This window comes from Macrotis lagotis, chromosome 3, assembly GCF_037893015.1.
Source record: "Macrotis lagotis isolate mMagLag1 chromosome 3, bilby.v1.9.chrom.fasta, whole genome shotgun sequence".
Lineage (NCBI taxonomy): Eukaryota > Metazoa > Chordata > Mammalia > Peramelemorphia > Peramelidae > Macrotis > Macrotis lagotis.
Window position 1 is genome coordinate 194299681 of NC_133660.1, and position 23395 is coordinate 194323075.

Consider the following 23395-nt stretch of genomic DNA (forward strand, 5'->3'; position numbering starts at 1 on the left):
AATAAAATTCTACAGGGAATACTAGAATGGCAAATTTCATTTTAAATCATTACAAAATGTATAAAATATCTGGGAGGCAATCGACCGAAGAATACTCAAGACAGGTAAAAACAATTATATAATATTCCTTAAAGAAATAACTCAAATAATTTGTGCTATCTCAAAATAAAAATATTGCCATGATATACATGGATGGGTAAGTGGAACAGTGGATAGAATGCTGGACCTAGAGAACTGAGTTCAAATCTAGTAGTAGACAAAGAAGGGAGTAGCAAAGCTCATTCAAAGTGACTTCACTTTTAACTTCGACTCAATGCCAATTAGCCAGAAAGAGGATCTGAGAAGCTAGGAAGGAAAAGAAGAACCTCAAACGCTGCCAGAAGGACTGCAGCAGAGCCAATATCTACAAGCAGTAAGGAGAAAAAGGAAAATCCTATTCATACTGGCTATATGCTGTCACTCTATACTATACCTCATAATTACTATTCCCTAACCCACCATTACCTACAGTCCCTTCCTTTCCTTGCTTTTTTTAACACATCCCATAATCACACACCCCAAATCTTGATTCAAGCCCACCTATCCCAAGGTGTAGAAACTACAGTCAAAGGGCTAGAACTATTTAATCCATGTTACTAGGAGAGATATCTCACTGGCACCCTCTGTTTCAACTGGGAACACATTTTTCTCCAAAAAATATTGTTCAAAACCATTGTCAGGTTCTAATAATGCTATTAATTTCAAACTTTAGGTGCATTCTATTTTTGTCTGCAGGCTGTTGAATGTGCTGTTGAATCAGTTAAGAACTGATTTACAACAAATGAAATTTTGGAAAATAACCCAATTGTAATATGAGGACTTGGTGCTTTTATGACACAAGATTCCAAACTTGCTCCTTCCACTTGTATGTGACAGAATGCAAAGTGCTAAAACCTCTAATATTGGTTAAAACCACCTTGAAGTAGTGTGATGGAATGAGAATGACAATGGAACTGGAGTCAAAGGGTTGAGACTGTAGAAAATATGATTTATCTTCTCTAAGCCTCACTTTTCCCATCCCTGAAATCAAAGGTTTAGATTAAATTATTCCTGTGATCTCTACCAGCATGAAATCCTATCACTATACAAAATGCTTCATCTCTTTATCAAGGTGTTATGGGAAACATGGTGATTCTACCAAGTCCAATTAATACAGATGTAAAGCATCATAACTGTTACTTACAGATTCTGTAAGGAAAACAGATTTCCCCTCTTTTTCTTTTGAGCAAACATCAAAATATTAATAAAGCCAACTAATTTTGCCTCTTAGAGACTAAAATAAAGCATAACTCTCTCAAAAAATATTTTACTTAAATAATACTTCAATATATATATATATGTATATGTGTGTGTATATATATATATATATATATACACACACACATACATACACACACACATAACCAAAAAGTTGGGGTTTTTTTGCAAGACAATGGGGTTAAGTGGCTTGCCAAAGGCCACACAGCTAGGTAATTATTAAGTGTCTGAGGCTGGATTTGAATTCAGGTCCTCCTGACTTCAGGGCCAGTGCTCTATCCACTGCACCACCTAGTCACCCCAACCAAAAAGTTTAAAATCCAAATCATTTCCTATTATAAATATTTAAGCCTGTAGAAGGTTGAGCTCTTAACTAATTTCAAATCCCAAACTTGTTTTGAATATATGTAATTATAAAAAAAATAAAAGAAATGGTCTTCCTAATAAGGTTTTCAAAAACTTATGAAGCATTGGAAAATGAAATTTTAGAACAGTAGATGGTATGGTATATGACAAGTTCCATGGAATACAAAAGAAAGCAGATGGAAGAAAGGGGGTTGGGGGAAGAAGGAAATTTCTTTATGGTTACCCAAGGAGTCAAAGAATGTATGTGTCTGGAAAGTGGTTGATTGCACAGTTTTGCATAACCTAATTGCGATTATTATTATTTTTAAATGTGGTGTTGTTGTACTAATTAACCATAAACATATGGGATATAAAATGCATGCTGCTAGAGAAAATTAATGTACCTCTAACATACATCCATATTTCATAGCCTGAGCCACAAAAACGAGCCTCCTATGGAAGTGCAGAAAGCAGACACCATATTACAAATTGAATATTACTACTAGTGATGCTGATAGGCCATTTTCCCTCCATTATTCTTGATATTTCACTCACAGTGATGATGAGAGGCTTTCACAAAAAGAAAATTTCACCCAGTGGAACCAATTAATGCGATGAAGTTCAATTCTAGAATGAAAACATTAAAAATCTCTCTGACTTTTAATTTTTAATTCTACCTTCATTCAGATATTTTTATTGAAATATGCTCTGAATTGGATTTACTTAAATTTCTTTCTATAATACCCAAAATTTTTAGGGTCTTCAAAAGGTCTCAAAATATTGTTATAGAGGATTGTGGATTATGGAATGATGACAGCATGTTAAGGCCTAGAGGGTTCTAGATCCTCCACAAACATTCCAGTGAAGATCTAAAAATGCACTAGAATGAACAATGATAAAGAAAACCAAAGAGAATCAGTTATAAACTCCTCTATTTAGTTCAGGACTACAGAAAAATGGCCAGAATACTGTAGAAATCCTGAGCAGACATGAGGCAAAGCAGGTGGAAGACAAAGTCAAAAGCAGCCTTGGGAACAAGAGATAGGACCAGAGCAGAGTCCAAGGAGCTCCAGGCAAGCCTCTTCCAGGGAGCAGCCAAGCAGCCCTATCCCAACCCAATATCCAGGCAGCCTAGGCCTGAAACACAGGAGAATGTGACAAAGACGGACAAATCCTGCAGAATGACAACTTCACCTTATCCCATAAATTAAGGATCAAATAGGGTCTCTTCATACCAGCCCAGAATAGGGGAGCAGAGTTTGTCCCAAGCAAAGCACCCAAACTTTAACTTATAATTGAATTCCCTGAATATGAGAATAAGTTAAAGGGAAAATGACTCAATGAGGCATTTAGAAATATCAAACAGAAGAAAATATAATATATATTATTAAAAACAACTGACCAAGAAATAACCTAAAAAATCACTGAACCACTTGAAAAATCATAACCAAAATTAAAAAAAAATTTAAGATACTATATTACCTGAAATTATATATGAAAACTCCAAATATCCTAAACTCGTATGGCAAATCAACTAGAGAATGGCTAAACAAATCAGGTATATGAATAAAATGGAATATAGATGTGCAATAAGGAATGGAGGACTCAAAAAGCTGGAAAGACATATAAACTGATGAGGAGTGAAGGGAGTAGAATCAGGGGAACAACTTAAACAGTAACAACAATAATGTAACAATAAACAGCTCTCTAAAGACTTTGGATCTCTTATCAGTAAATTAACCAACCATGTTTCCAGAGAAATGATGATGATCTATACTACTCATCATCTGACAATTATGATAGATTCAAGATTCAGAATGAGCCACATTTTTGGATAGAGACAATGTGAACATTTTTGCTAGACTCTGTATATTTGGGTTGGTTTGTTTTTTTTTAACTTAAGAGAGATTTTTTTTTTCAAATTGTATGTAACAATAGTTTTCAATTGTCATTTTTGTAGGATTTTGATTTCCAAATTTTTTTCTCTTTCCTTTCCCTCCCCCCTTCCTGAGACAGTAAGTGATCTATTACAGGTTATACATGTATAATACTGTTAAAATTTATTTCCATATTAATCATGTTGTGAAACAATCAGAATAAAAGGGGGGAAAAGAGAAAGAAAAAGCAAAAAACAAATAAAAAAACTGAAAATAGTAGGCTCTGATTTCATTCATATTTCAAAGTACTTTCTCTGATTGTGGATGGCATTTTCCATCACAAGACTTTTGGAATTGTCTTTAATCTCTACTGCTGAAAAGAACTATAGTTGAGCATCACACAATATTGCCATACAATGTTCTCCTGTTTCTGCTCACTTCACTTAGCATCAGTTCATTTAAGTCTTTCCAAGTTTTTCTGAAATCCTTCTCATCACTTCTTATAGAACAATATTGACTCTGGATATTTGTTACAAGGGTCTGTTTTTCCCTTCTTTTTCTTTTTCTTTTTTACATTTAAATTGGAAGAAAGGGGATAAGAGAAAATAAATGCATGTTAATAGAAAAATTAAATTAAAAAGAAAAAAGACAAAGTATTCACCTATTGCCTTCTAATAGAAACTTCAAAATGAAAGCATCCTGGAAAGTCATAGCCAAAATTTAGAGCTTCCATGTGAAAGGAAAAAAAAATACTGCAAGTCTCACCCCACCCTCCTCGCCCAAAAAGAGCTTGAATACCAAGAGTCATAATCAGGATCATATAACTGTCCTTATAATGGACAGGAGAGCTTGAAAAAGTATATACTCCAAAAAACAAAAGAAAAAGACTTATAACCAAGAATAACTATCAGACAAGACAGGATAAACCAACAGGGGGGAAAAAAGGAACCTTTAATGAAAGAGATTTCCTAGCTTCCCTATTAAAAGGTTCAGGACTAGGCAGGCACTTTGAAATGGAAATGCAGGGTCCAAAAGAAAGGTTCACATATTTAATTAATTGAAAGGGATAATGGGAGAATGAATTGTTTACTTGCTAATAGAGGAAAATGAAAGAATTATCATCTCAGAACTTTAATGTCTTCAAAAGTTATAGAGAAAATTAAATAAGATAGGCAGAGGGTCTAGGGGTGATTTTGGACTGTTCTAGATTTTGTTTTTGTTTTTGTATTAGACCCTTATAGGCTATACTTGGGAGGAATAAAAAGAAGAGAACATAGCTCATAATGAAAGGAGTACATGGTACAAAGAAAATGAAGATGTTTGGCCTTCATTCTCAAAGAAGACCAAGATATCAGGGAGGTTATGCCATGACAGGCAGACGATTTGGATTTGAGTGAGGGGGTGCTATGCTAAGTCACCAGCATCACTTTCTCCTCCAGAGTCACCTGGGTTCAGTTATCATGAATCAGGATGACTAGAGATAGCCCTGGATGTGAGTCAATCAGGGTTAAATGACTTGCCCAAAGGCATAAAACCAGTTTGTGTCAAGTGTCTGAGGAGGGATTCAAACTCCTATCCTCCTGACTCCAAGGCCAAGTGCCACCACTGTGCCACCCATCTGTACAAACCTAGAGAAAGGGGTGGAAGGAATGGATACCCCATGAGCTTTACTTTGATCTGAAATGGACCAATGTTGAGCTAATATATTCCCACTCCTTTGCTTTTGTCTCTTTTCTCTGTCTGTCTGTCTGTCTGTCTGTCTCTCTCTCTCTCTCTCTCTCTCTCTCTCTCACACACACACACACACACACACACACACACACACACACACACACACACACACACACACTGTGCAAAAATGCATTAAATTCAAGAGGGAAATAAGGGGGAAGTGGCCACAAGGAAAGAGGGTATTTAAAGCGAGTACTAAGTGGGAAATTTAGTCATAGTCAAAAGAAACTCCAACGTTGGAGAGGCAGTAGGAACATAAAGGCAGATTAAAAGGAAAGAAAAAGAGTAAAAAATCTGTGATGGGAGTAGAGGGAGAAGAGGCACAAAAAAATACCATCATTTATAGATCACATTTATCAAGCAAATTGCTCTTTCACCACTTTCTTCTTTGTAAAGAGGTGATGGGGGTACAAAGAGAAAAAAATTAAGACCATAGGTTTGGAAGGACATTCTCGACTATGAATATGAATAGGATGAACTTATCCCCAAAATGTAAGAAAACAAAACTGATTTAGAAAGCTAAGTCCTAGAGTATGCCATTCACAAGAAATATATTTGAAGCATAAAGACTAACAATATAGTTAAAATGAGGATGCAGTTAAAATGGAGCATAATCCTTTATATATCAGGTGAATTAAAAAAAACAACACTGGTAGTAATCATGATTCCAGACAAGAATAGAGTAAAAAACAAAAATGATTAAGAGATAAGCAAGAAAATTACACTATGTTTAAAAGTACTATTAAAATAAATAGAAACTGAAAAGAATAGTATCCAAACACTTAAAAAATACTTATAAAAGGCTAATCAAATTATAGGAAGAAATAGATAGTAAACTTGTACTAGAAAGGAGATCTCAGTATATCCTTATCAGACCTGGATAATCTAACAAAATGATAAAGAAGTAAGAAGCTAAAGACCAGAATACTGGAACAGAAGTTTAGAAAATTAAAGATGACAGAGTTCTTGCAATTACCAAATGAGTACAAAGAAGACTTCACATATTTCTCAGCCATTCAATGTACTTTTATAAAAATTAATCAGGTACCGAGAAATAAAAGTATCCCAAACAAATGAAGAAAGCAGAAATATTAAACAAATCCTTTATAGACCACAAGGTAATAAAAACATAAGCAATATGAGGTCTTTGAAAAAAGAATTAAAAATTAATTGTAGACTAAGTACATAATCGTCAAAAATTGTGAGTCATAAAAACAGAAAACAATTTCATCAAAGAAAATGACAAGTACATCAACACTTATGGGATGTAACTAAGATAGTACAAAGGGGAAAATTTACATCTCTAATCATTTTCATCAACAAAAGAACAAATTAATGAATTGGGCATACAACTAAAAAACTTAGAAAAACAATTAATCAGAAAACCCCAACAAAATCCTGAAGAAGAAATTCTGAACATCAAAGCAAAAAAAAAAAATCTAATCATTTGATAAATGATAGTAGATTTTTTTTAAAGGTAGAGAGGGGAAACTATTTGTCCAATCTTCTGGAAAAAACAATTTGAAAATACAGCCAAAAAGTCACTAAGCTGCCCATTCTCTTTGACCCTGTGATTCTACTGCAAGACTTTAATCCAAAGGAAGAAAAGAATGCACATGTATAAAAATATTTACAGTCCTTTTTATAGCAGTAAAGAGCTGGAAAAAAAGGGAATGCCTTATTGGGAAATAAATTATGGTATATGAATATAAAGGAAGATTATTGTATTAAAATAAATGAAAGAGAAAACCTTTCAAAGAAACTTGGAAAGATATGCATAAGTAGAGAGACTGTGAAGTGAACATAACAAGAAAAGTGATTTATATAATGACAACAACACTTTAAAAGTTAAAAAAAATAACTAATATTAAACAAATAACTTTAATGTCTTAAGAACTTAGGTCAATACAGTGACAAACCATGATTCCTAAAGACAAATTATGAAGCTGGTTATTCACTTCTTAACAAAAAGATGGGCAATGATCCAAAGATGAAGAATAAGACAATTTTGGACACAGTAATTATAAGATTTTGTTTTTCTTAACAGTAAATATTTTTTACAGGAGCTTTTCTTGTCCTTTTCTCAACCCAGGATGGGGGTGGAGGGGCAAAGGAAGACAAAGGGGAAATAGCCATTCTGTAACACATCCCCCCCCAAAAAAAGAAAGGGGTAAAAAGAGCAAGAAAATAAGGTCATTGAGGCATATTTTTCAAAAATACAACAGTAGAAAGAATTAGAGAAAACAGGACAACTTTAAAAGCGACAGTTTTGGGGTGGCTAGGTGCCACAGCAGATAGAGCACCAGCCCTGGAGTCAGGAGTCCCTGAGTTCAAATCCAACCTCAGACACTTAACCTAGCTGTGTGGCTTTGGGCAAGCCACATAACCTCATTGCCTTGCAAAAACCTAAAAATCAAAAAAAGCTAGTTTTCTACTTTAAAAAAATTAAGTTATGAATAGAAGAGACCTGAAGTTTCATTTACAATACTTTTTCAGTTCTACTACATAGAGGGCTAATGTCCATTTTTTTTTTTTGGTGTTTGTTAAATTGAGAATAAAAAAAATTAAATTAAAAGTTAAAACCTCCCAAAGTTCACAGAAATATACTGTTTTTGGAGGTCTTCAATTTTTATCAATCATTTCCAATTTATGTAACATAGCTTGTGATTCTCTTATCTATATCATTCACTCTTAACAAGATTGCAGTTTATATGGCCCCTGAATTTATAGCCTTTTCATCATAAGAATTGAAGAGAAGAAATAGAAGGTCTGGATTACAACTGGAAAATTGTGCAGAGCTTTTGGAAATCCATAACTGCCCTTTGGGTCATATACAATTTTTAAACTAAATTTTTTATTAAAAACATAATAATATGCAGTAACAATTATCTAAATTCTTTAATAACTATATCTTTAAATTAATTTCATTGTATAAAATATCACTTTTCAGTGATGCCCTTTAATATTCCCATCAAAATACTTTTCATTCAAAGAATAAAAATAATTTTAATAGTTGGCATTTAGTTCTAAGACTTGAAAAGTTCTTTAAAAATATTATCTCATTTTATACTAATAATGCAGGAAGGTAGGCGCTGTTATAACTTACAGAAGTTAAGTGATAGCATAGAGCTAGTAATTGTCCAAAGCCAGATTTGACCAAAGTTTTCCTGACTCCAGATCTAGCACTCTATACAACATCTTATATGTTTTCTAGTTAGTGTTTTCCTTTCTTCTGGTTCTGCTTTTTTTTTGCTTTGCATTCATGAAGATCTTTTTAAGTTTTTTTGCATTTTTCATCCTAACCAATCTTAATGGTATTACAATATTCCATTACATTAATATGAATAACTAAGTGCACAAAGCATAAGTACTTGCTCTGTGCAAAACATTCCTTTAATATGCTGCAATTTAAATTTTTTTTCCTTTGTTCGCCAGTAAGGTTGTTTCCATTGACTTTTTTTTTTGGTACAATCAATCAGAAAACTTCCATTATAAATCTTAAACAGAAAACTCTTTTTTCCCCCTTTTGATAATTCTTTTAGGGAATAAGTCCATCATTGAAATTACTGGGACAGTATTTTGGGATTATCTGCAATTGTGGTTCTTCTGAGACTGATTTTTATAATTTGCAGCCATATGTTATCAATGTGAAAATAATGATGTTAAAAAAGATAGGCTTTTGTGGCACTGAGCAGCTTGTGATCATGGAAAGAAAGGCCTGAACAATTTCCCCCATGCAATCTGTCTCACCATGCTCCTTATATTCAATTCTGGGCCTAGTTCATTGCACATCTGCAGAAGGTGTCCAAGATGTGTGTGTATAATAACCACACACACACACACACACACACACAATCCATTAGGCTAGCTAACTCACCTGGCTCTCTGTCTAGCTAACCAAAGGCCCAAAATGGGCAATATGAACTTTTTACATATATTTCACTTTTCCAGAAGTGAATGTCTAAATCTCCATCACTTAGTCCTATTCCTGGGGCAAAGTAAGTACTCAATAACTTATTCTTTCTTTCCTTCCTTTTGTCCTTGCTTCCTCTCTCCCTTTCTTTCCTTTTCTCCTTTATGACACTTACATTGAGGAGATATTATAGTTCTGTGGGACTTGATAGTAACATACTGTTAGCAAAGAGAACAATCATCCAAATAACAGGTACTAGCTTGCATGCAAAGTCTTTCTAGCTTCAAAGACAGTCTGAGTTTACAGAACGAGGTATAGGTCATATAGGAATGACTCAAGGTCACCTGGATGTTACACTGAGGTTTAAGAGCAAGAGTTTTTAAATTAATAATATACTAAAAAAAATGAAAGATAACAAATTCAGTTTCACTGTATTAATGTTATTGGAGTAAAAAGAGGACTATTTCCTTTTAGTATTGCTTGAATTGTATCACACGGTTATGTTTAAAATACCAGATATTTTAAGAATGTAATTAAAAAGAAGATGAGGCAAGTTCTCCCCATCCCTGGGAATAATTGAATGATGAATCATCAAATAAAATCTAGGGAGATATGTGATCCAGGTGACCACTAATCTAACAATTATTCAGTGAAGGTAGGACAGTCAGGGCTTTCTCTGCTCTATGAAGGATATAAAAAAATACAGAGTAATTTAGAGGACAATCTAAAAGGGAAAATAAGCTTTGAAAGAGGAATAGATAATAAAATATAATAGATAATAAGATTCTGGTTGTATTGTATAAATCATGTCATATTAAAAAGTTCTAGGGGAGGCTAGGTGGTGTGGATAGAGCACCCGCCCTAGAATCAGGAGTATCTGAGTTCAAATCAGACCTCAGACACTTAAGAATTACCTAGCTGTGTGGTCTTGGGCAAGCCACTTAACCCCATTGCCTTGCAGAAAAAAACAAAAAACAAAAACAAAACAAAACAACAAAAAAAGAAGTTTTAGGGACCAATTAGGTAGCACAGTGGATAGAGCATAGGAAGACCTGAGTTCAAATCCTGCCTCAGACACTTAATATTTACTAAGTTGTGTGACCTTGGGCAAGTCATTTAACCCTACTGTCATTCAAAAAATGAAAAACAAACAAAAAAGAAGAACTAAGTAAAAGAAACATCTGTCACTGAGACCACATGACTCCTAGAAATAATAGGTCAAGATGCTCTGAAGTCCAAGGTAGGAATCTTTGCAGTTGAAACTAACTAACCAGACTGTGTCATCCCCATTCAGGGATTTGGGAATACAGGGCATAAGGCCAGTTTGAGAGGTAGACTCATGGATTCATTCCCCATCATTTTATGGCAATGCAAACTTTGGAACCGATTCTCTTCTAGAACAGGAATTAATACCCCACCACTCATACTTATCATTCCAACACACCTTTCTAACACATCTCTCCAACATAAGTCATTGCCCTTATATATACTCCCCATAACCTTTAATATCTGCCAGGAATGAACAAATAAAGGATTTATTTGGTGACTAGCTTATCAACCAGAAACTGCCATAAACTTTGCATATGTACAAAACAATTATAATTGAATTCCAAGATGTGGCACTGTACAATCCTGTGATAGTTTCTTGATCATTATAGAAAGATTAGATTTTGTTTAGGGTAAGTTTGGTATTGTGCATGTGAACATAACATATTATATTTATATAACATATGACATAAACAATGTAACAGAATAATAGTATACTACAGCATACCAGCAGTAATATATATGTGTATGGGATAAAGTCTGAGATTTCTTTAGTAGAAAATTATAGATTAGAAATAGTTGACTTAACCCCATTGCCTTGTAAGAACTTAAAAAAAAAATAATAAAAAAAAAGAAATAGTTGAACTGTGTGTTATATCTCTTCTTCCCCTCTTCCCCTGACAAGCAACTTAATGTTACCTTGATTGAAATGTAAAGAGTAAACTGACCCTGTCTTAAATGGATTGAAGTCTAGATGTTTCTACATTCCTTGTCCTGGAGGGGGAGAACCTGTCTCTGTTTGAATTATATGCTTTTTCTTTAGATGAATTCCATGTCTAGACTGTGAAAAACACATTCCTCACTAATGAGGATGTGTCAGTGGGGGGGGGGGGGAATGGCATTAGGATAAATAGATTTTGGATTCCGTGCCTCACACACTGCTACTAAGCAAATATTTATTAGAATACCTATTACTTAATTGTACCAGAAAATAAAGGTTTTACTGTACCTGGTAATCAAGCATGCTGAAGCTTGGAAAAAACTGAAGAATTCGAGATTCAAAAAAATAGGGGAAAATCCAAAATAATGGTAGCTCCTTGTTATCATTATCTAAGAACAACAAGAGAACAAAACAAAATTGGACTTTAAAGAGCAAAATAGCCAAATCAATTAAATCAATTAAAAAACATTTATTAAGCATCTACTGTAAGACAAACACAGTACTAATTTCTAAAGTTCATTGTGGACAGACAGCTATGAAAACATCTAATTGTTCTTTGACCTTTATCCACAGTTCTATCATCAACTTGTAGAAAAGGTGCTTGAGGGATAAAGGGGATCAGTCAACCAGTAATCATAAAGATTTTTAATATGAACAGACTGTGTTATCAATTAGTGATCTTATGCTCAGATACAGTTGCAAAGAAGGTAGGAATAGGATCTTGGTATGATAGAGTTGCTCTTTATGAAAATAAAACAGATATATACGTTTTCACAATTCAAAAATTTACATTTAATTTTTAGAAAATAAATATTTGAAAGAAGTGATTTTTAACTATTTTTTGCAAGTTGTAGTTCCATCATGAAAAAAAAATATATATATATATAAATTTATGTGTTTCTGAGTTAATACTGAAAGAAATTCATGCAAAAAAGCACTGAAAAGTAAATTTTCTTCCAATAAAAATGTTTTTCTTTTAAATATGTGTCATCTTTTGATATCAACCAAAAAAGAGACATTTAAATTAACTTGCACACAGTATTATGGTTATTTTTCTTGAACAATGTATACAATTATAAAACAACCCATCTACATTTTAAAGTTAAAAACTTTACTTATGTTCGTTCTAAAACAAAAATTAGATTTTCAATCAACAACATTAAAAAAAAATCTCATGTAGGATTTCAAAGTATTTCACAAATATATTGCAGTTCTCATAAAAACATTTTAAAATGAGTGTGCTTTATGAAAACTTTACTCCAATCCCTCATCTTGGTATGAATGTCATCTTGAGCTACTGAAGAATATAACACTTTCACATAAATTATGGAAGTTTCTATCAGGTCAGATAAGTTTTAATTTTGGTCAGCAAAAGATTGATGATGATTTGTCCTTCATTCTCAAAGAAGACCATGATATCAGGAAGGAGATTCCATAATATGCACATAAATCAGATTTTAATGAGGGGGTGCTACGACTTAGTCTTATTTTCTCCTCTAGAGTCATCTGAGTCCAGTGGCCAGATATGGATCAGGACAACTGGAGGTGGTCCTGGATGCAAGGCAGTCAGGGTTAAAGTGATTTACCCAAGGTCACACAGCTAGTTAAGTATCAAATATCTGAGGCCGGATTTGAACTCCTATCATCCTAACTCCCAGGCCAGTTCTCTATCCACTGCACCAAGTAGCTGCCTTCAGCAAAAGATGATACATCTACTGTCTGAGGACCAGCCTAATTGGCTGCTCATATAGGCAAGTTGGTCACTTAGTTAAGCACTCTTTATCCATGAACCCATTAAATAAATAAAAATAAAAAAAATGAACTTCACTTTCATACACCTACCTTTGTCTTTCACAGTGATAGTTGGAATGGTGGAAAAGAGGGAAGAGAGTAATAAGAGTGATACAATACTTAATCTACAAACAACAGTGAATAATTTAAGTTGCAAAAATGACATCTTCATCCAATGACTAGTTAAGATTACTGAAACTGAACTACATAACTATTGATGTTCTCACTATAAAGGAAACCAAAGGACATAAATGAAGTTGTAGCTACACCTCTCTTCCAAAGAACTTTAATTCTGTCAATGGCATCATCATCTTTACATTCTCAGAATAATATGCAGCCTCAAAGCTATCTTACCCTGATCATTCTCTGATCAGTAGTCAGATCTTGTGAATTCTACTTCACAGGGGAAGGAGGAAAGGCAAGAGATAACATCAGTGTTTTCATCCTGGGAGTCAAGGTGAATTGATGGTACCACTGATAAAAATTACTATTAGTTAGAGAAAGTAAGGATAATGAGCTAAATTCAAGTCATGTAGAATTTGAAATATCAATGGGATATTCAGGTTAGATAGGTAAGTAGATAGAGGAGATAGATGGATAGATAACATATATATATAGCCAATTGGAAACATGGGTCTGTAAAGTGGGAAAGAAGTCAAAAATACAGATCTAGAATTGTGAGTCATTTGCACTGAGATAACAGATGCAGTTTGGGGGAGTTGTCAAAGAGAAGACACAGAACAAGAAAAATCTTGAAGCCAGAGAATTAGAACTCTGTAAAAGAAATAAGCCTTCAGATAGGTGGGGAAAAAACTTAGGAAACATTTCTCTAAAGCAAAGAATATCCAGTAGGAAGTAATCAAAAGGGTCAAATGCTGTAGAAAGGCCAAGAAGGATGAGGAATGAAAAAAAGGCTTTCAGATTTGGTGATCAAGCAGTCTCCGATGACTTTTTAAAGAACAGATGAGGGGCGGCTAGGTGGCACAGTGGATAAAGCACTGGCCCTGGAGCCAGGAGTACCTGGGTTCAAATCTGATCTCAGACACTTAAGAATTACCTAGCTGTGTGGCCTTGGACAAGCCACTTAACCCCATTGCCTTGCAAAAAAAAAAAAAAAAAAAAGAACAGATGAAAAGAAAAGTCAAGTTATAAGGAACTAAAGATTTAGAATGAATGGTAAGGAGTCCAAGATATCAAAGAAGTAGAGAAAAAACATTTGTGAAAATATATGCCTGCTACATCAAGGTCCTAGAAGATATAGAAAGGGATATATGATGGACAAAGGCACAGGTAAATTAGTCTGTGAAAGCCAATGAGTTTCTTTGCCTGGCTATCTACAGGTCTCTAATAATTTGACAGTCATGTTAAGGCTCCTAAGGTAACTCCTCTACACAGAAAAAAAAATTCCACAAGTAGTTTTCAAATAAGATTAGGAAAACACTTTTTTTTCAAGTGATTATGGGTCTCATCCAGGCAGAGGGGGACATAGTGAAGAGAGGTAACCCCAAAACTAAGGTTCATGTTCTGCTTCTGACACTAGGGCTTTGTGACCTTAGGCAAATCAATTAAAAACACTCAAGTGCTCTAGGCAATTCTAAGAAAAGTAAGAAAAGAATGAACTAAGAAGAACTGGAGAAATTGTATAGTGCTTTTAATAAAGCTAAGTTTCTCTCTGAAACAAAGGCCCATTTTAAAACAAAAATATTCTTCCAATGATCCTGCATGATACTTCCATAGAGGTGAAGCCGACGATCCTCCCACAGGGCAATGGAGATAGACGAGTCAAAATGAATCAGTCGAATAGTCAGTATTAAGACATAATATGGAAATTTGTGCAATAAAAGTAGTGCAAAGGATGACACCAAGAAATGAGTAATTGGAAAAGAAATGTATGTAGAGAAAATGAATAACTGGTGGTCAGTCCACACACTCTACTGGCATGCACACAATGTTGAGAGAGTTGGAAGGGCGTCAGCATGTTCAGTGAAGCTCTGACAGCAAATGTACAGGAGTCATGGACATGAGTCAAACAGAATCAAAAAGCTTGGCTGCGTTGGCACTGGAGAAAGTATTGACACATGCTGATGAGATCACAGAACACTAAATTAGCACAGAACAGACAAATATAAAATATTTCCGTGACAAGTTGACATTTCAGAAAAGCATTTTAAGAGGATAAGAAGTTAAGAAATGATTCATAGTTTGTCAAAGTCATTTCACTGGGCTAAGCTTATCTTTATGGAAGTAGATATTATTCAGCATTTAGGTATAAATTACATACCTGGGCTTTGTCCCTCTTTCCACATTTCCATAAACTTCTTGAAGGTAACAGTCAGTGGTTCTACCAAGCCTCCAAATGGAGGATCTGTCACCAAAATGAGGCCCAAGTCTTTGTCTTCTTGTAAGAATTTTCTGCAACTTTCAAGAGCAGCCTACAAAAGATACAAGTTCATTTTAAAAATCAATATTGCAAATGAATACCTAATCTGACTTGGACAAGTGCGTGTGCCTAGAATAAATTTCAGTTACTTTGTCTTCAAAATAAATACCCACACTGACATCTCAGCACGCTTCACTACTATCCTCAAGGCAAAAAAGATTCTTATTCAGTCTCCATATGGTACAGTCTTTAACTTCGCTTGACAAACAGGTATTTTGTTTTTGTATATTTAAAGGAAATTCCAACAGTTGAATATTCTAGCACCATAACTGTCAGAAAGCACATTTCAAGCAATAATATTCAAAAGTTAAATTTATTATTCAGACAGAATACTCAAAACATCATTTCCTTACTAGTCCATCTATCACCATAATTTCAGTTTAACATCTATAACTAGCATCTATTTTGCCAAACACACTATAGAACCTGCTCCTTTTCAAGTGTTTTCTTTTATAATATTTAGGACCTTTTAAAATCAACATCCATTATAAGCATCTTAACACATATACAAAATACATAATCTACAAAATTTCCCTATCCACTAAATTGTCCCAGAAACAGTTATATCATTTTCTGAACGTGTTACCTAGATGACCTCTTGATGTCTCTATGATGTGTGTGTATTTCTAGACTATTTACAGCACATTTCAAGAAGCTTTCTATAAGGGTTGAGTTATACTTTAAGGAAAGAAAATAATAATAGGTTTTAGGATTTACTATCTTGTATATTTTCTCTATGATAAAATATATTTCTCTATGCACTGTTCTACATTTGATTCTATAAAGAAAAACACTTGAGAGACTTTTAAAAACTTCAATACCTGTCCTTTTTTCCCTTTAGAACAGTATTTATAAACTTCCAAATGGAACTCCTGTAACACAAATGGTTAATTTATTCATTCATTCATTCACGAAGAAGGTTAATCACCATTCAGTTCAGTTAAATCATTTCTTCTGCTTGACTTCTTATATGAAAGATTAGGGACAAATAACACTACTGAAATCTTTTCAAATTCCACATTCAATTCAACAAATATTTTTAAGCACCCACTTTGTGCAAAACACTATAATTAAGCACTGATGATAGAAAGACAAAAATGAAAGGGTCCATGTTCTATTCAGGAGATAGGATGAACACAAAAGTGAATAAATATTAGAACTGGAAGGGATAAAGAACACTGATCAGTTGTTAATGAGAGGCCAGGAAGGAGTCCTCAAGGAGTAACACCTGAGCTGATTCTTCAAGGAATCTAAGAATTCTAAGAGTCTATGGTGAGGAAAGAGCTCATTCTACAAGAGAAGATAAACTGTGCAAAGCCATAGAGAGAGAGAAGAGGAACACTAGTTTGGGAAATAGTTGGTCAATCTGGTTCAAAAGTACAGTGCATGAAGGAAGATAATATGAAGTAAAGGTGAATACAAGTCAGAGAGTACGAGGGATTGAAAAATCATACTGAAAAGTCTGTAAAGTTGAAGTATTGAAATAATGAGTATATTCTAAGCAGATGAGAGACATGGTCAGACCTAAGCTTTAGAAATAGTCATTTGCCATTTTTATGAAAGATAGGTTGGAGAGAGAAAAAGACTGGAATCAGGGAGACAAATTAATAAGCTATCATAATAGTTTAGGTGGGAGTTGATAAGGACATAAACTTGTGTGATGAGTCTATAACTTAGAGAATAACCCAGATGCAAGAGATAGATGTAGTGGCAAAATTGACAAGAACTGACAGATGACAATAAGGCAGAGTAAGAAGAGTGAAAGGTCAAAGGCAACTTCAATGGTTGTAAAACTGAGTTAGTGGAAGGATGATAGCTTCTGCAATAGAAATAGGGAATTTTGAAAATGGAATTATTTCACAAGGAAAATAATGAATTCTGATTTGGATGTGCTGAAATAAAATTGGGTCACCTAGGTGATGTTCTGTAGAAAGATAAAGATATAGAAATGGAATTTAGAAGAGCAACTAGCTCTACAGATATTCATTTGGGAGTCAGTCTGAGTCCAAGAGAGATGATATTACCCTGGAAGAAAGGATAAGAAGAGAAGAGGTTAAGGTCAGAGCCTTGAGGGAAATCAATGCTTTGGGAAAAGAAGCTGGATAATGAGCCCTCAAAGGAGACAGAGGAGAAAAAGCAAGTCAGAAAAGAGTCACAAAAGCCAAGGAAAGAGAAAACACCCTGGAGAAAGAATGGTTGCCTGTGTTAAAAACTATATATGGGGGGCGGCTAGGTGGCGCAGTGGATAGAGCACCAGCCTTGAAGTCAGGAGTACTTGGGTTCAAATCCGACCTCAGACACTTAATAATTACCTAGCCATGTGGCCTTGGGCAAGCCACTTAACCCATTGCCTTGAAAAATCTAAAAAAAAAAAAAACTATATGGGGGGGGCAGCTATGTAGAGAAGTAAATGGAGCACTAGTCCTGGAGTCAGGAGGATCTGAGTTCAAATCTATCTCAGACACTTAATACTTACTTAGCTTATGACCTTGGGTAAGTGACTTAACTCCACCTCCTAGCAAAAATCCAAAAATCTAAAAGACAAAAAAACTAAAGTAGAGGATAAGAAGGCTGAGGTCTGAGAAAAAAAAAACATTAAATTTAGAAGCTGATAACCTTGGAGAAAGCAGTTTCAGTAAAGTGATAGGGTCAGAAAACAGTTCACAACAGTTTTAGAAGCAAGTAGGGGGGAAAAAGTAAGCAGGAATTGAGGGAATAAAGGCAACAAATACAGATAAATTTTTCTAGAAGTTGAGCTATGAAAGGGAAGAGAGAGATATAGGATGATGAAATGAGAGGATGGCAAACCAAGGTATGTATAGGGAAGATTTTTAACAAATCTGTAGTCAGCAAGGAATAGTTGAGAAAAATTAGAGAAAGGCATCAAATGTTCAATTGGAAAGGGCCCAGAAGGGACGAAAAGGGATGGGGTCAATGGTACAACCATAATCCTGTCAAGGTAAAAAATGACCTCTTGCTCAGAGATTGTAATAAAGAAGTATAGCAGGGAGATGAAAAAAAAGAGATAATGGCAGATGGCCTTGATTTCTCTCAGGAAATTAGGAAATGAGGTTCTCTCCTAAGAGGAAATAGGATGGTATTGATGTAGATGGCTTAAGGAAAAAAAGGAAGATTTGGAAGAGTTGTTGAAAGAAGTGTGAGGACAAATCAAACAGAAAAAACAAAAGGATTATTGAATATCAGTGAGTGCTCAACAAAGATGGGAAATCATAAATTTGTAGTCAACCAAGTTGGTATATTTGTGAGACGTTCATGAGTAGTTTTCAGTAATGCTTAAGTAGAAGACAGTGGCAGAAAATCCAGTGTTGGGATTTAGAAACTTGTTAAAGAAGATGTCAAAGACATGATCTGTAAATAGCAGGAAGGAGTAAAAAAAGATGCCTACTCCTCCTCTTGGCCTACGTACCTATTCTCCAGTCACCATCCTCATGTCACCCATTCCCACCAGAACCCTGACCTTAAGATTTCAGACTCGGATAGGGGTCAATGCCCATCAGTCCCAATCACTGATACTGTACCCCTTTATATGTTGCTTTCTGCCATTAAACTCCTTGAGAGCAGGAACTTATTACTTGTCATTGTAGCACTGGCACAAGGTGTTTAATAAATGTTCTATCAACATAATCTAGTGTCTTGGAGGAGGAGGAGGAGGAGGAGGAGGAGGATGTTTATCCTTCATTCTTGAAGAAGATCATAACATCAGGGGGAATGATGTCATGACAAGCACATGAATTAGATTTGAGTGAGGGAGAGCTGTGCCTCACTTTCTCCTCCAGAGTCATCTAGGTTCAGTGGCCAGATATGAATCAAGACAATCAAGGTTAAGTGATTTGCCCAAGGTCACACAGCTAGTAAGTGTCAAGTGCCTGAGGCTGGATTTAAACTCCTGTCCTCCTGACTCCAAGGCTAGTGTTCTAGCCACTGCCCCATTTGGCTGTACTAGTATCTTGGAAGTCTTTGAAAAGGAAGATTGACTACTGGAGTGTCAGCCAGGATGCAATGGCTTCCAAAGGAATGGTTAAAAAATAAATCACATTTCATCAAGAAAATAATTTATTATTATTTTTAATATTTTATTTTTCCCAGTCACATGTAAAAACCATTTTTAACCTTTCTTTTTTGCAATTTTGAGTTCCAAATTCTTTCCCAACCTCCCTTCCCTCCCTCATCATTAAGAGGGGCAAGCAATTTAATAAAGATTATACATATACAGTTATGTGAAACATATTTCCATATTACTTATGCTGTGAAAGAAAAAATTATTTTTTAACGATAGGCTCAAGGTCAATTGGAATATAATTATTGAACATCTATACAAAACAAGTGCTCATAAACAAAAGTTACTCTTTAACACTGCAGCTAGACCCTCTGAATTCCTCCCTTCATCCTTGGCTATTGGTTTTTAGTATTTTTTAAACAACCACAGTCATCACCAGCTGAGTTTTCTATGCCTTCCTCCATGCAGTGGCAATAGCTATTCAACAACAAATTTATTATCGAAAGGCTGCTCCTAACATAGGAGGGTCTAATGCCATTTTTTTCTTCTAGTGAAGATAAAATGAAATCAGTTGATCTCAGAAGTTCACTTAAATAACTACATCTGCAATAAAAAATTAAGAGATAAAAGACTTCCTAGCAAAAACTGATTAGGGGCAGTAGATAGAGCACTGGCCCTGGAGTCAGGAGAATCTGAGTTCAAATCCAGCCTCTGACACTTAATAATTAACCTAGCTGTGTGACCTTAGGCAAGTCACTTAACACCATTGTATTGCAAAAAAAAAAAAACCCCAAAAACTGATCAAATTAGCATATACCCATTTTCTTGTAGTCTATTTTTGGGTGTTCAAACTTAATTTTATTTATATTTTGTCCCTAATGTTCAAACTTAAAAGGTAAACAATAAAATAGATGTTGGAAACGTGTCTAACAAACTTTTTTTTTTATTATTTTTAATAATTCTATCATTCAGATTCACTCCATGAAACTGATTAAGGCAAAGGTACATATGAAAGGAAGAGTTCACAGTAATATCCAGAGAGGACCAAAGGGCATTATTATGTAAGTGCTGAGTATACAAAAACAAAAGTAAGGCCACCTCAGCTCTAGAAAAGAGGGGAGAAAAATAACAGGTATATAGATAAGGAAAGACAAGATATATAGGAACAAAAACAAAAACAAAATGAAGGGTGGTGAGAGGGTTGGGGAGGAGAGGGAGAGGATGAATGACTTAATAAAGAGGGTAAATTAGGAAGATTATAGAAGAAAGTGACACTTGAACTGAGCCCAGAAGAAAATAAGGGTTTCAAGGGACAGAAGTGAGGAGGAAGGGCATTCCAAGTAGGGGAGGACAGATTTTTGCAAAGATATGAAGGTGAAAGGAAGTAAAATGTTGCATACAGGGAACAGAGGATAGAGTAGAGTACATGAGGGGAAGAAGTGTGTAATCACTGGGAGTTAGTCTGGAGTAGATTACTGAAGGGCTTTAAATGCCAAACAAGAGTTAGCGCTTAATCCTAAAGGCAATGGGAAATCACTGATGTCCCTAGGGCAGAGAAGTGATGTGGTAGTTCTGTGCTCTTAACCAGACTATCCAACTGGCACCCAAGGGGTAATGGATTGGAGAGCAAAGAGGCTGGAGGCAGGCAGACCAATTAAAGTTGCAGGAAGAGAACAAGTGATAAACTAGGATGGTTCTGGTATGCGAGGAAAGGAAGAGGAGGATTCAGGGACATTAAGGTGGTCAGAATAAAAAAGACAAGAGGTAAAAGAGAGTGAAAAGCTGAGGATGACTTGGTTGCAAACCTGGGAAACTAGATGAATAATGGTGCTCTCAGTGGAAGTGGTGAAGTGAGGAGGAACAAGAGATTAGAGACAAAGACCATGAGTTCTGCTTTTGGACATCAATTTAAGATATTTATGAAACAGCCAATTGGACATAGCAGGACAGAGAGGAACAGACAACCAAAAAAAAAGAGCATAATACAGCCTTCCTGGAGAGAAAGAGACAAGCCACAGTCTGTAGTGTTATACACACACCCACACAGATTACTATATCCAGGGGGTCACAAAAGTATTAGTACAGCCAAAAATATATGTAGGTGTGCTCTCTGTGTTCGTGTCTATATATGGATGTGTGTACCCCCCCCACACACACACACAAACACACACAGAGGTTCTGCTTGTTTAATCTATATACATACACACACACACACACACACACACACATATACACGTATATGGTGTCTATATAGAGAAAAAGAGAAATATGCATACATTCACATACATAGGAAACAACAGTTTTAGGAACAATGAAAGAAGTTGACCTTTGCTCATGGGTAAAGACCTAAGTGGAGAGGACCCATAAAAGAAGGAAAGCACTATTAAGTTACATAAATATGCCTACCTTATACATCAAGAGAGAAAGATATGGTATAATTGGAAATAAAAGTTAATGTAAACAGCCCTCATCTAAGGGATTCCTCTCTTGATTTAAATTTCATACAGAAGGGTATGGTGAAAACAACATTAGGTGGTGAGTCAAAGGATGATCTGAACTTCGACTAATGCTTCTTGTGTGAACTTTGACTCTGACACTCTTGTGTGACTTAAGTACATCCACTAAGGAGAGGAGGAATTGTAGAACAATGGGAAAAGCACAAGTTCTAGAGTCAAAGAGGAGTTGGGTTCAAATCCTGCTCTGACACATGGTACCTCTGTGGCTTGGAGTGAGCCCTTTATCTTCCTTCAGTTTCCTCATCTATAAAAAGGAGAGGGTGGGGGGCAGCTGGCTGGCACAGTGGATAGAGCACCGACCCTGGGGTCAGGAGTACCTGGGTTCAAATCCGGTCTCAGACACTTAATAATTACCTATCTGTGTGGCCTTGGGCAAGCCACTTAACCCTGTTTGCCTTGCAAAAAAAAAAAAACACCCTAAAATAAATAAATAAATAAAATAAAAGGAGAGGGTGGACTCAAAGGCTTCCGTGGTCCCTTCTAGTTCTGAATGCCAGTCTGAAGTACACTCCAGTTGTCTGTCAGCCTCCCTCCCTCTTCCTATCATGTGCCTCAGGGACCTAGACAAGCCCTTGCTTCTACTCAACACCACTCTACTTCAGGTTTATTTATTAATAAGTAAGCATCAAAGATGAAATAAAAATAGCCAAGTATTCTCTAAAAGAAGATTTGAGGTAAAATAAGGGATTTTAGAATATGACAGAATCTAGAAATAGAAGGTTGTGTAATCTATTAGTCCTAGGAAGTCATTAAAATATCAAAGATTTATTCATAATTTGTTCATCAAATATAGGAATATTAAAACTCAAGGTGAAGTGAGCTACCCCTCAAAGTTTAAAAAAGGTTACAGCATAAAGTAAGCTCTACATTATATGATAAATAATAAAAGCAACTGGATTCCCCCAAGAGGATATGTTAATTGAAAATACTGAAAATCAAGAAGATTTTAGGGAAATTAATATTTGACAGCCATAAAAAGTTTGATGCAGAACAGGACAGCATGAAATTTGAGGTGGACAGAACCTCAGGAAAAGAGGGCTCATAATTTAACATGATCATTTTACTGAGGTGACATCTGAAGACCTGAGAAGTTCAGGGAATTATACACAAAAAACCAACAGCAGAATTCAAATGCTACAGAATTTTTTGACAATGAATATCAACTGTTTCAATAAATGTCTCCCTTCTGAAAGGTAATGGTTAAGAATTATCCAGTTATCCCTACGGAGATTAAATTTGTGGATTATCTATAGTGTATGCCTATCCAACTCCTAGGGATGAGCATTAGAAATCATAGAGTCTGAGGTGTTAGAAAACTGAATGTTTTTCTACAATAGACTCAAGAGAAAATATTTATTTATTTTTTATAATTCACTATTTATATCATCTGAATCTCAAATAGCTTTGTCAAATTCTGATAGAGATTTAAAAAAAATAATAAGAGGCACCATTGCATTCAATTTATTTTTCAATAAAATTTA

General features: G+C 35.1%; 1 protein-coding gene across 4 annotated transcripts in view; it reads right to left on the bottom strand.

Annotated features, from left to right (window-relative positions):
* The window catches only part of ZCCHC4 (zinc finger CCHC-type containing 4), a 63972-nt gene that overhangs the window by 17198 nt on the left and 23379 nt on the right, over positions 1-23395 (bottom strand). For all 4 annotated transcript variants that reach the window (XM_074229683.1, XM_074229684.1, XM_074229682.1 and 1 more), the window contains 2 exons: positions 15222-15372; positions 11438-11538 (listed from right to left, as the gene is read on the bottom strand). In XM_074229683.1, coding sequence (XP_074085784.1) covers positions 11438-11538; positions 15222-15372 — 252 coding nt within the window. The remainder of the gene's footprint in view (positions 1-11437; positions 11539-15221; positions 15373-23395) is intronic.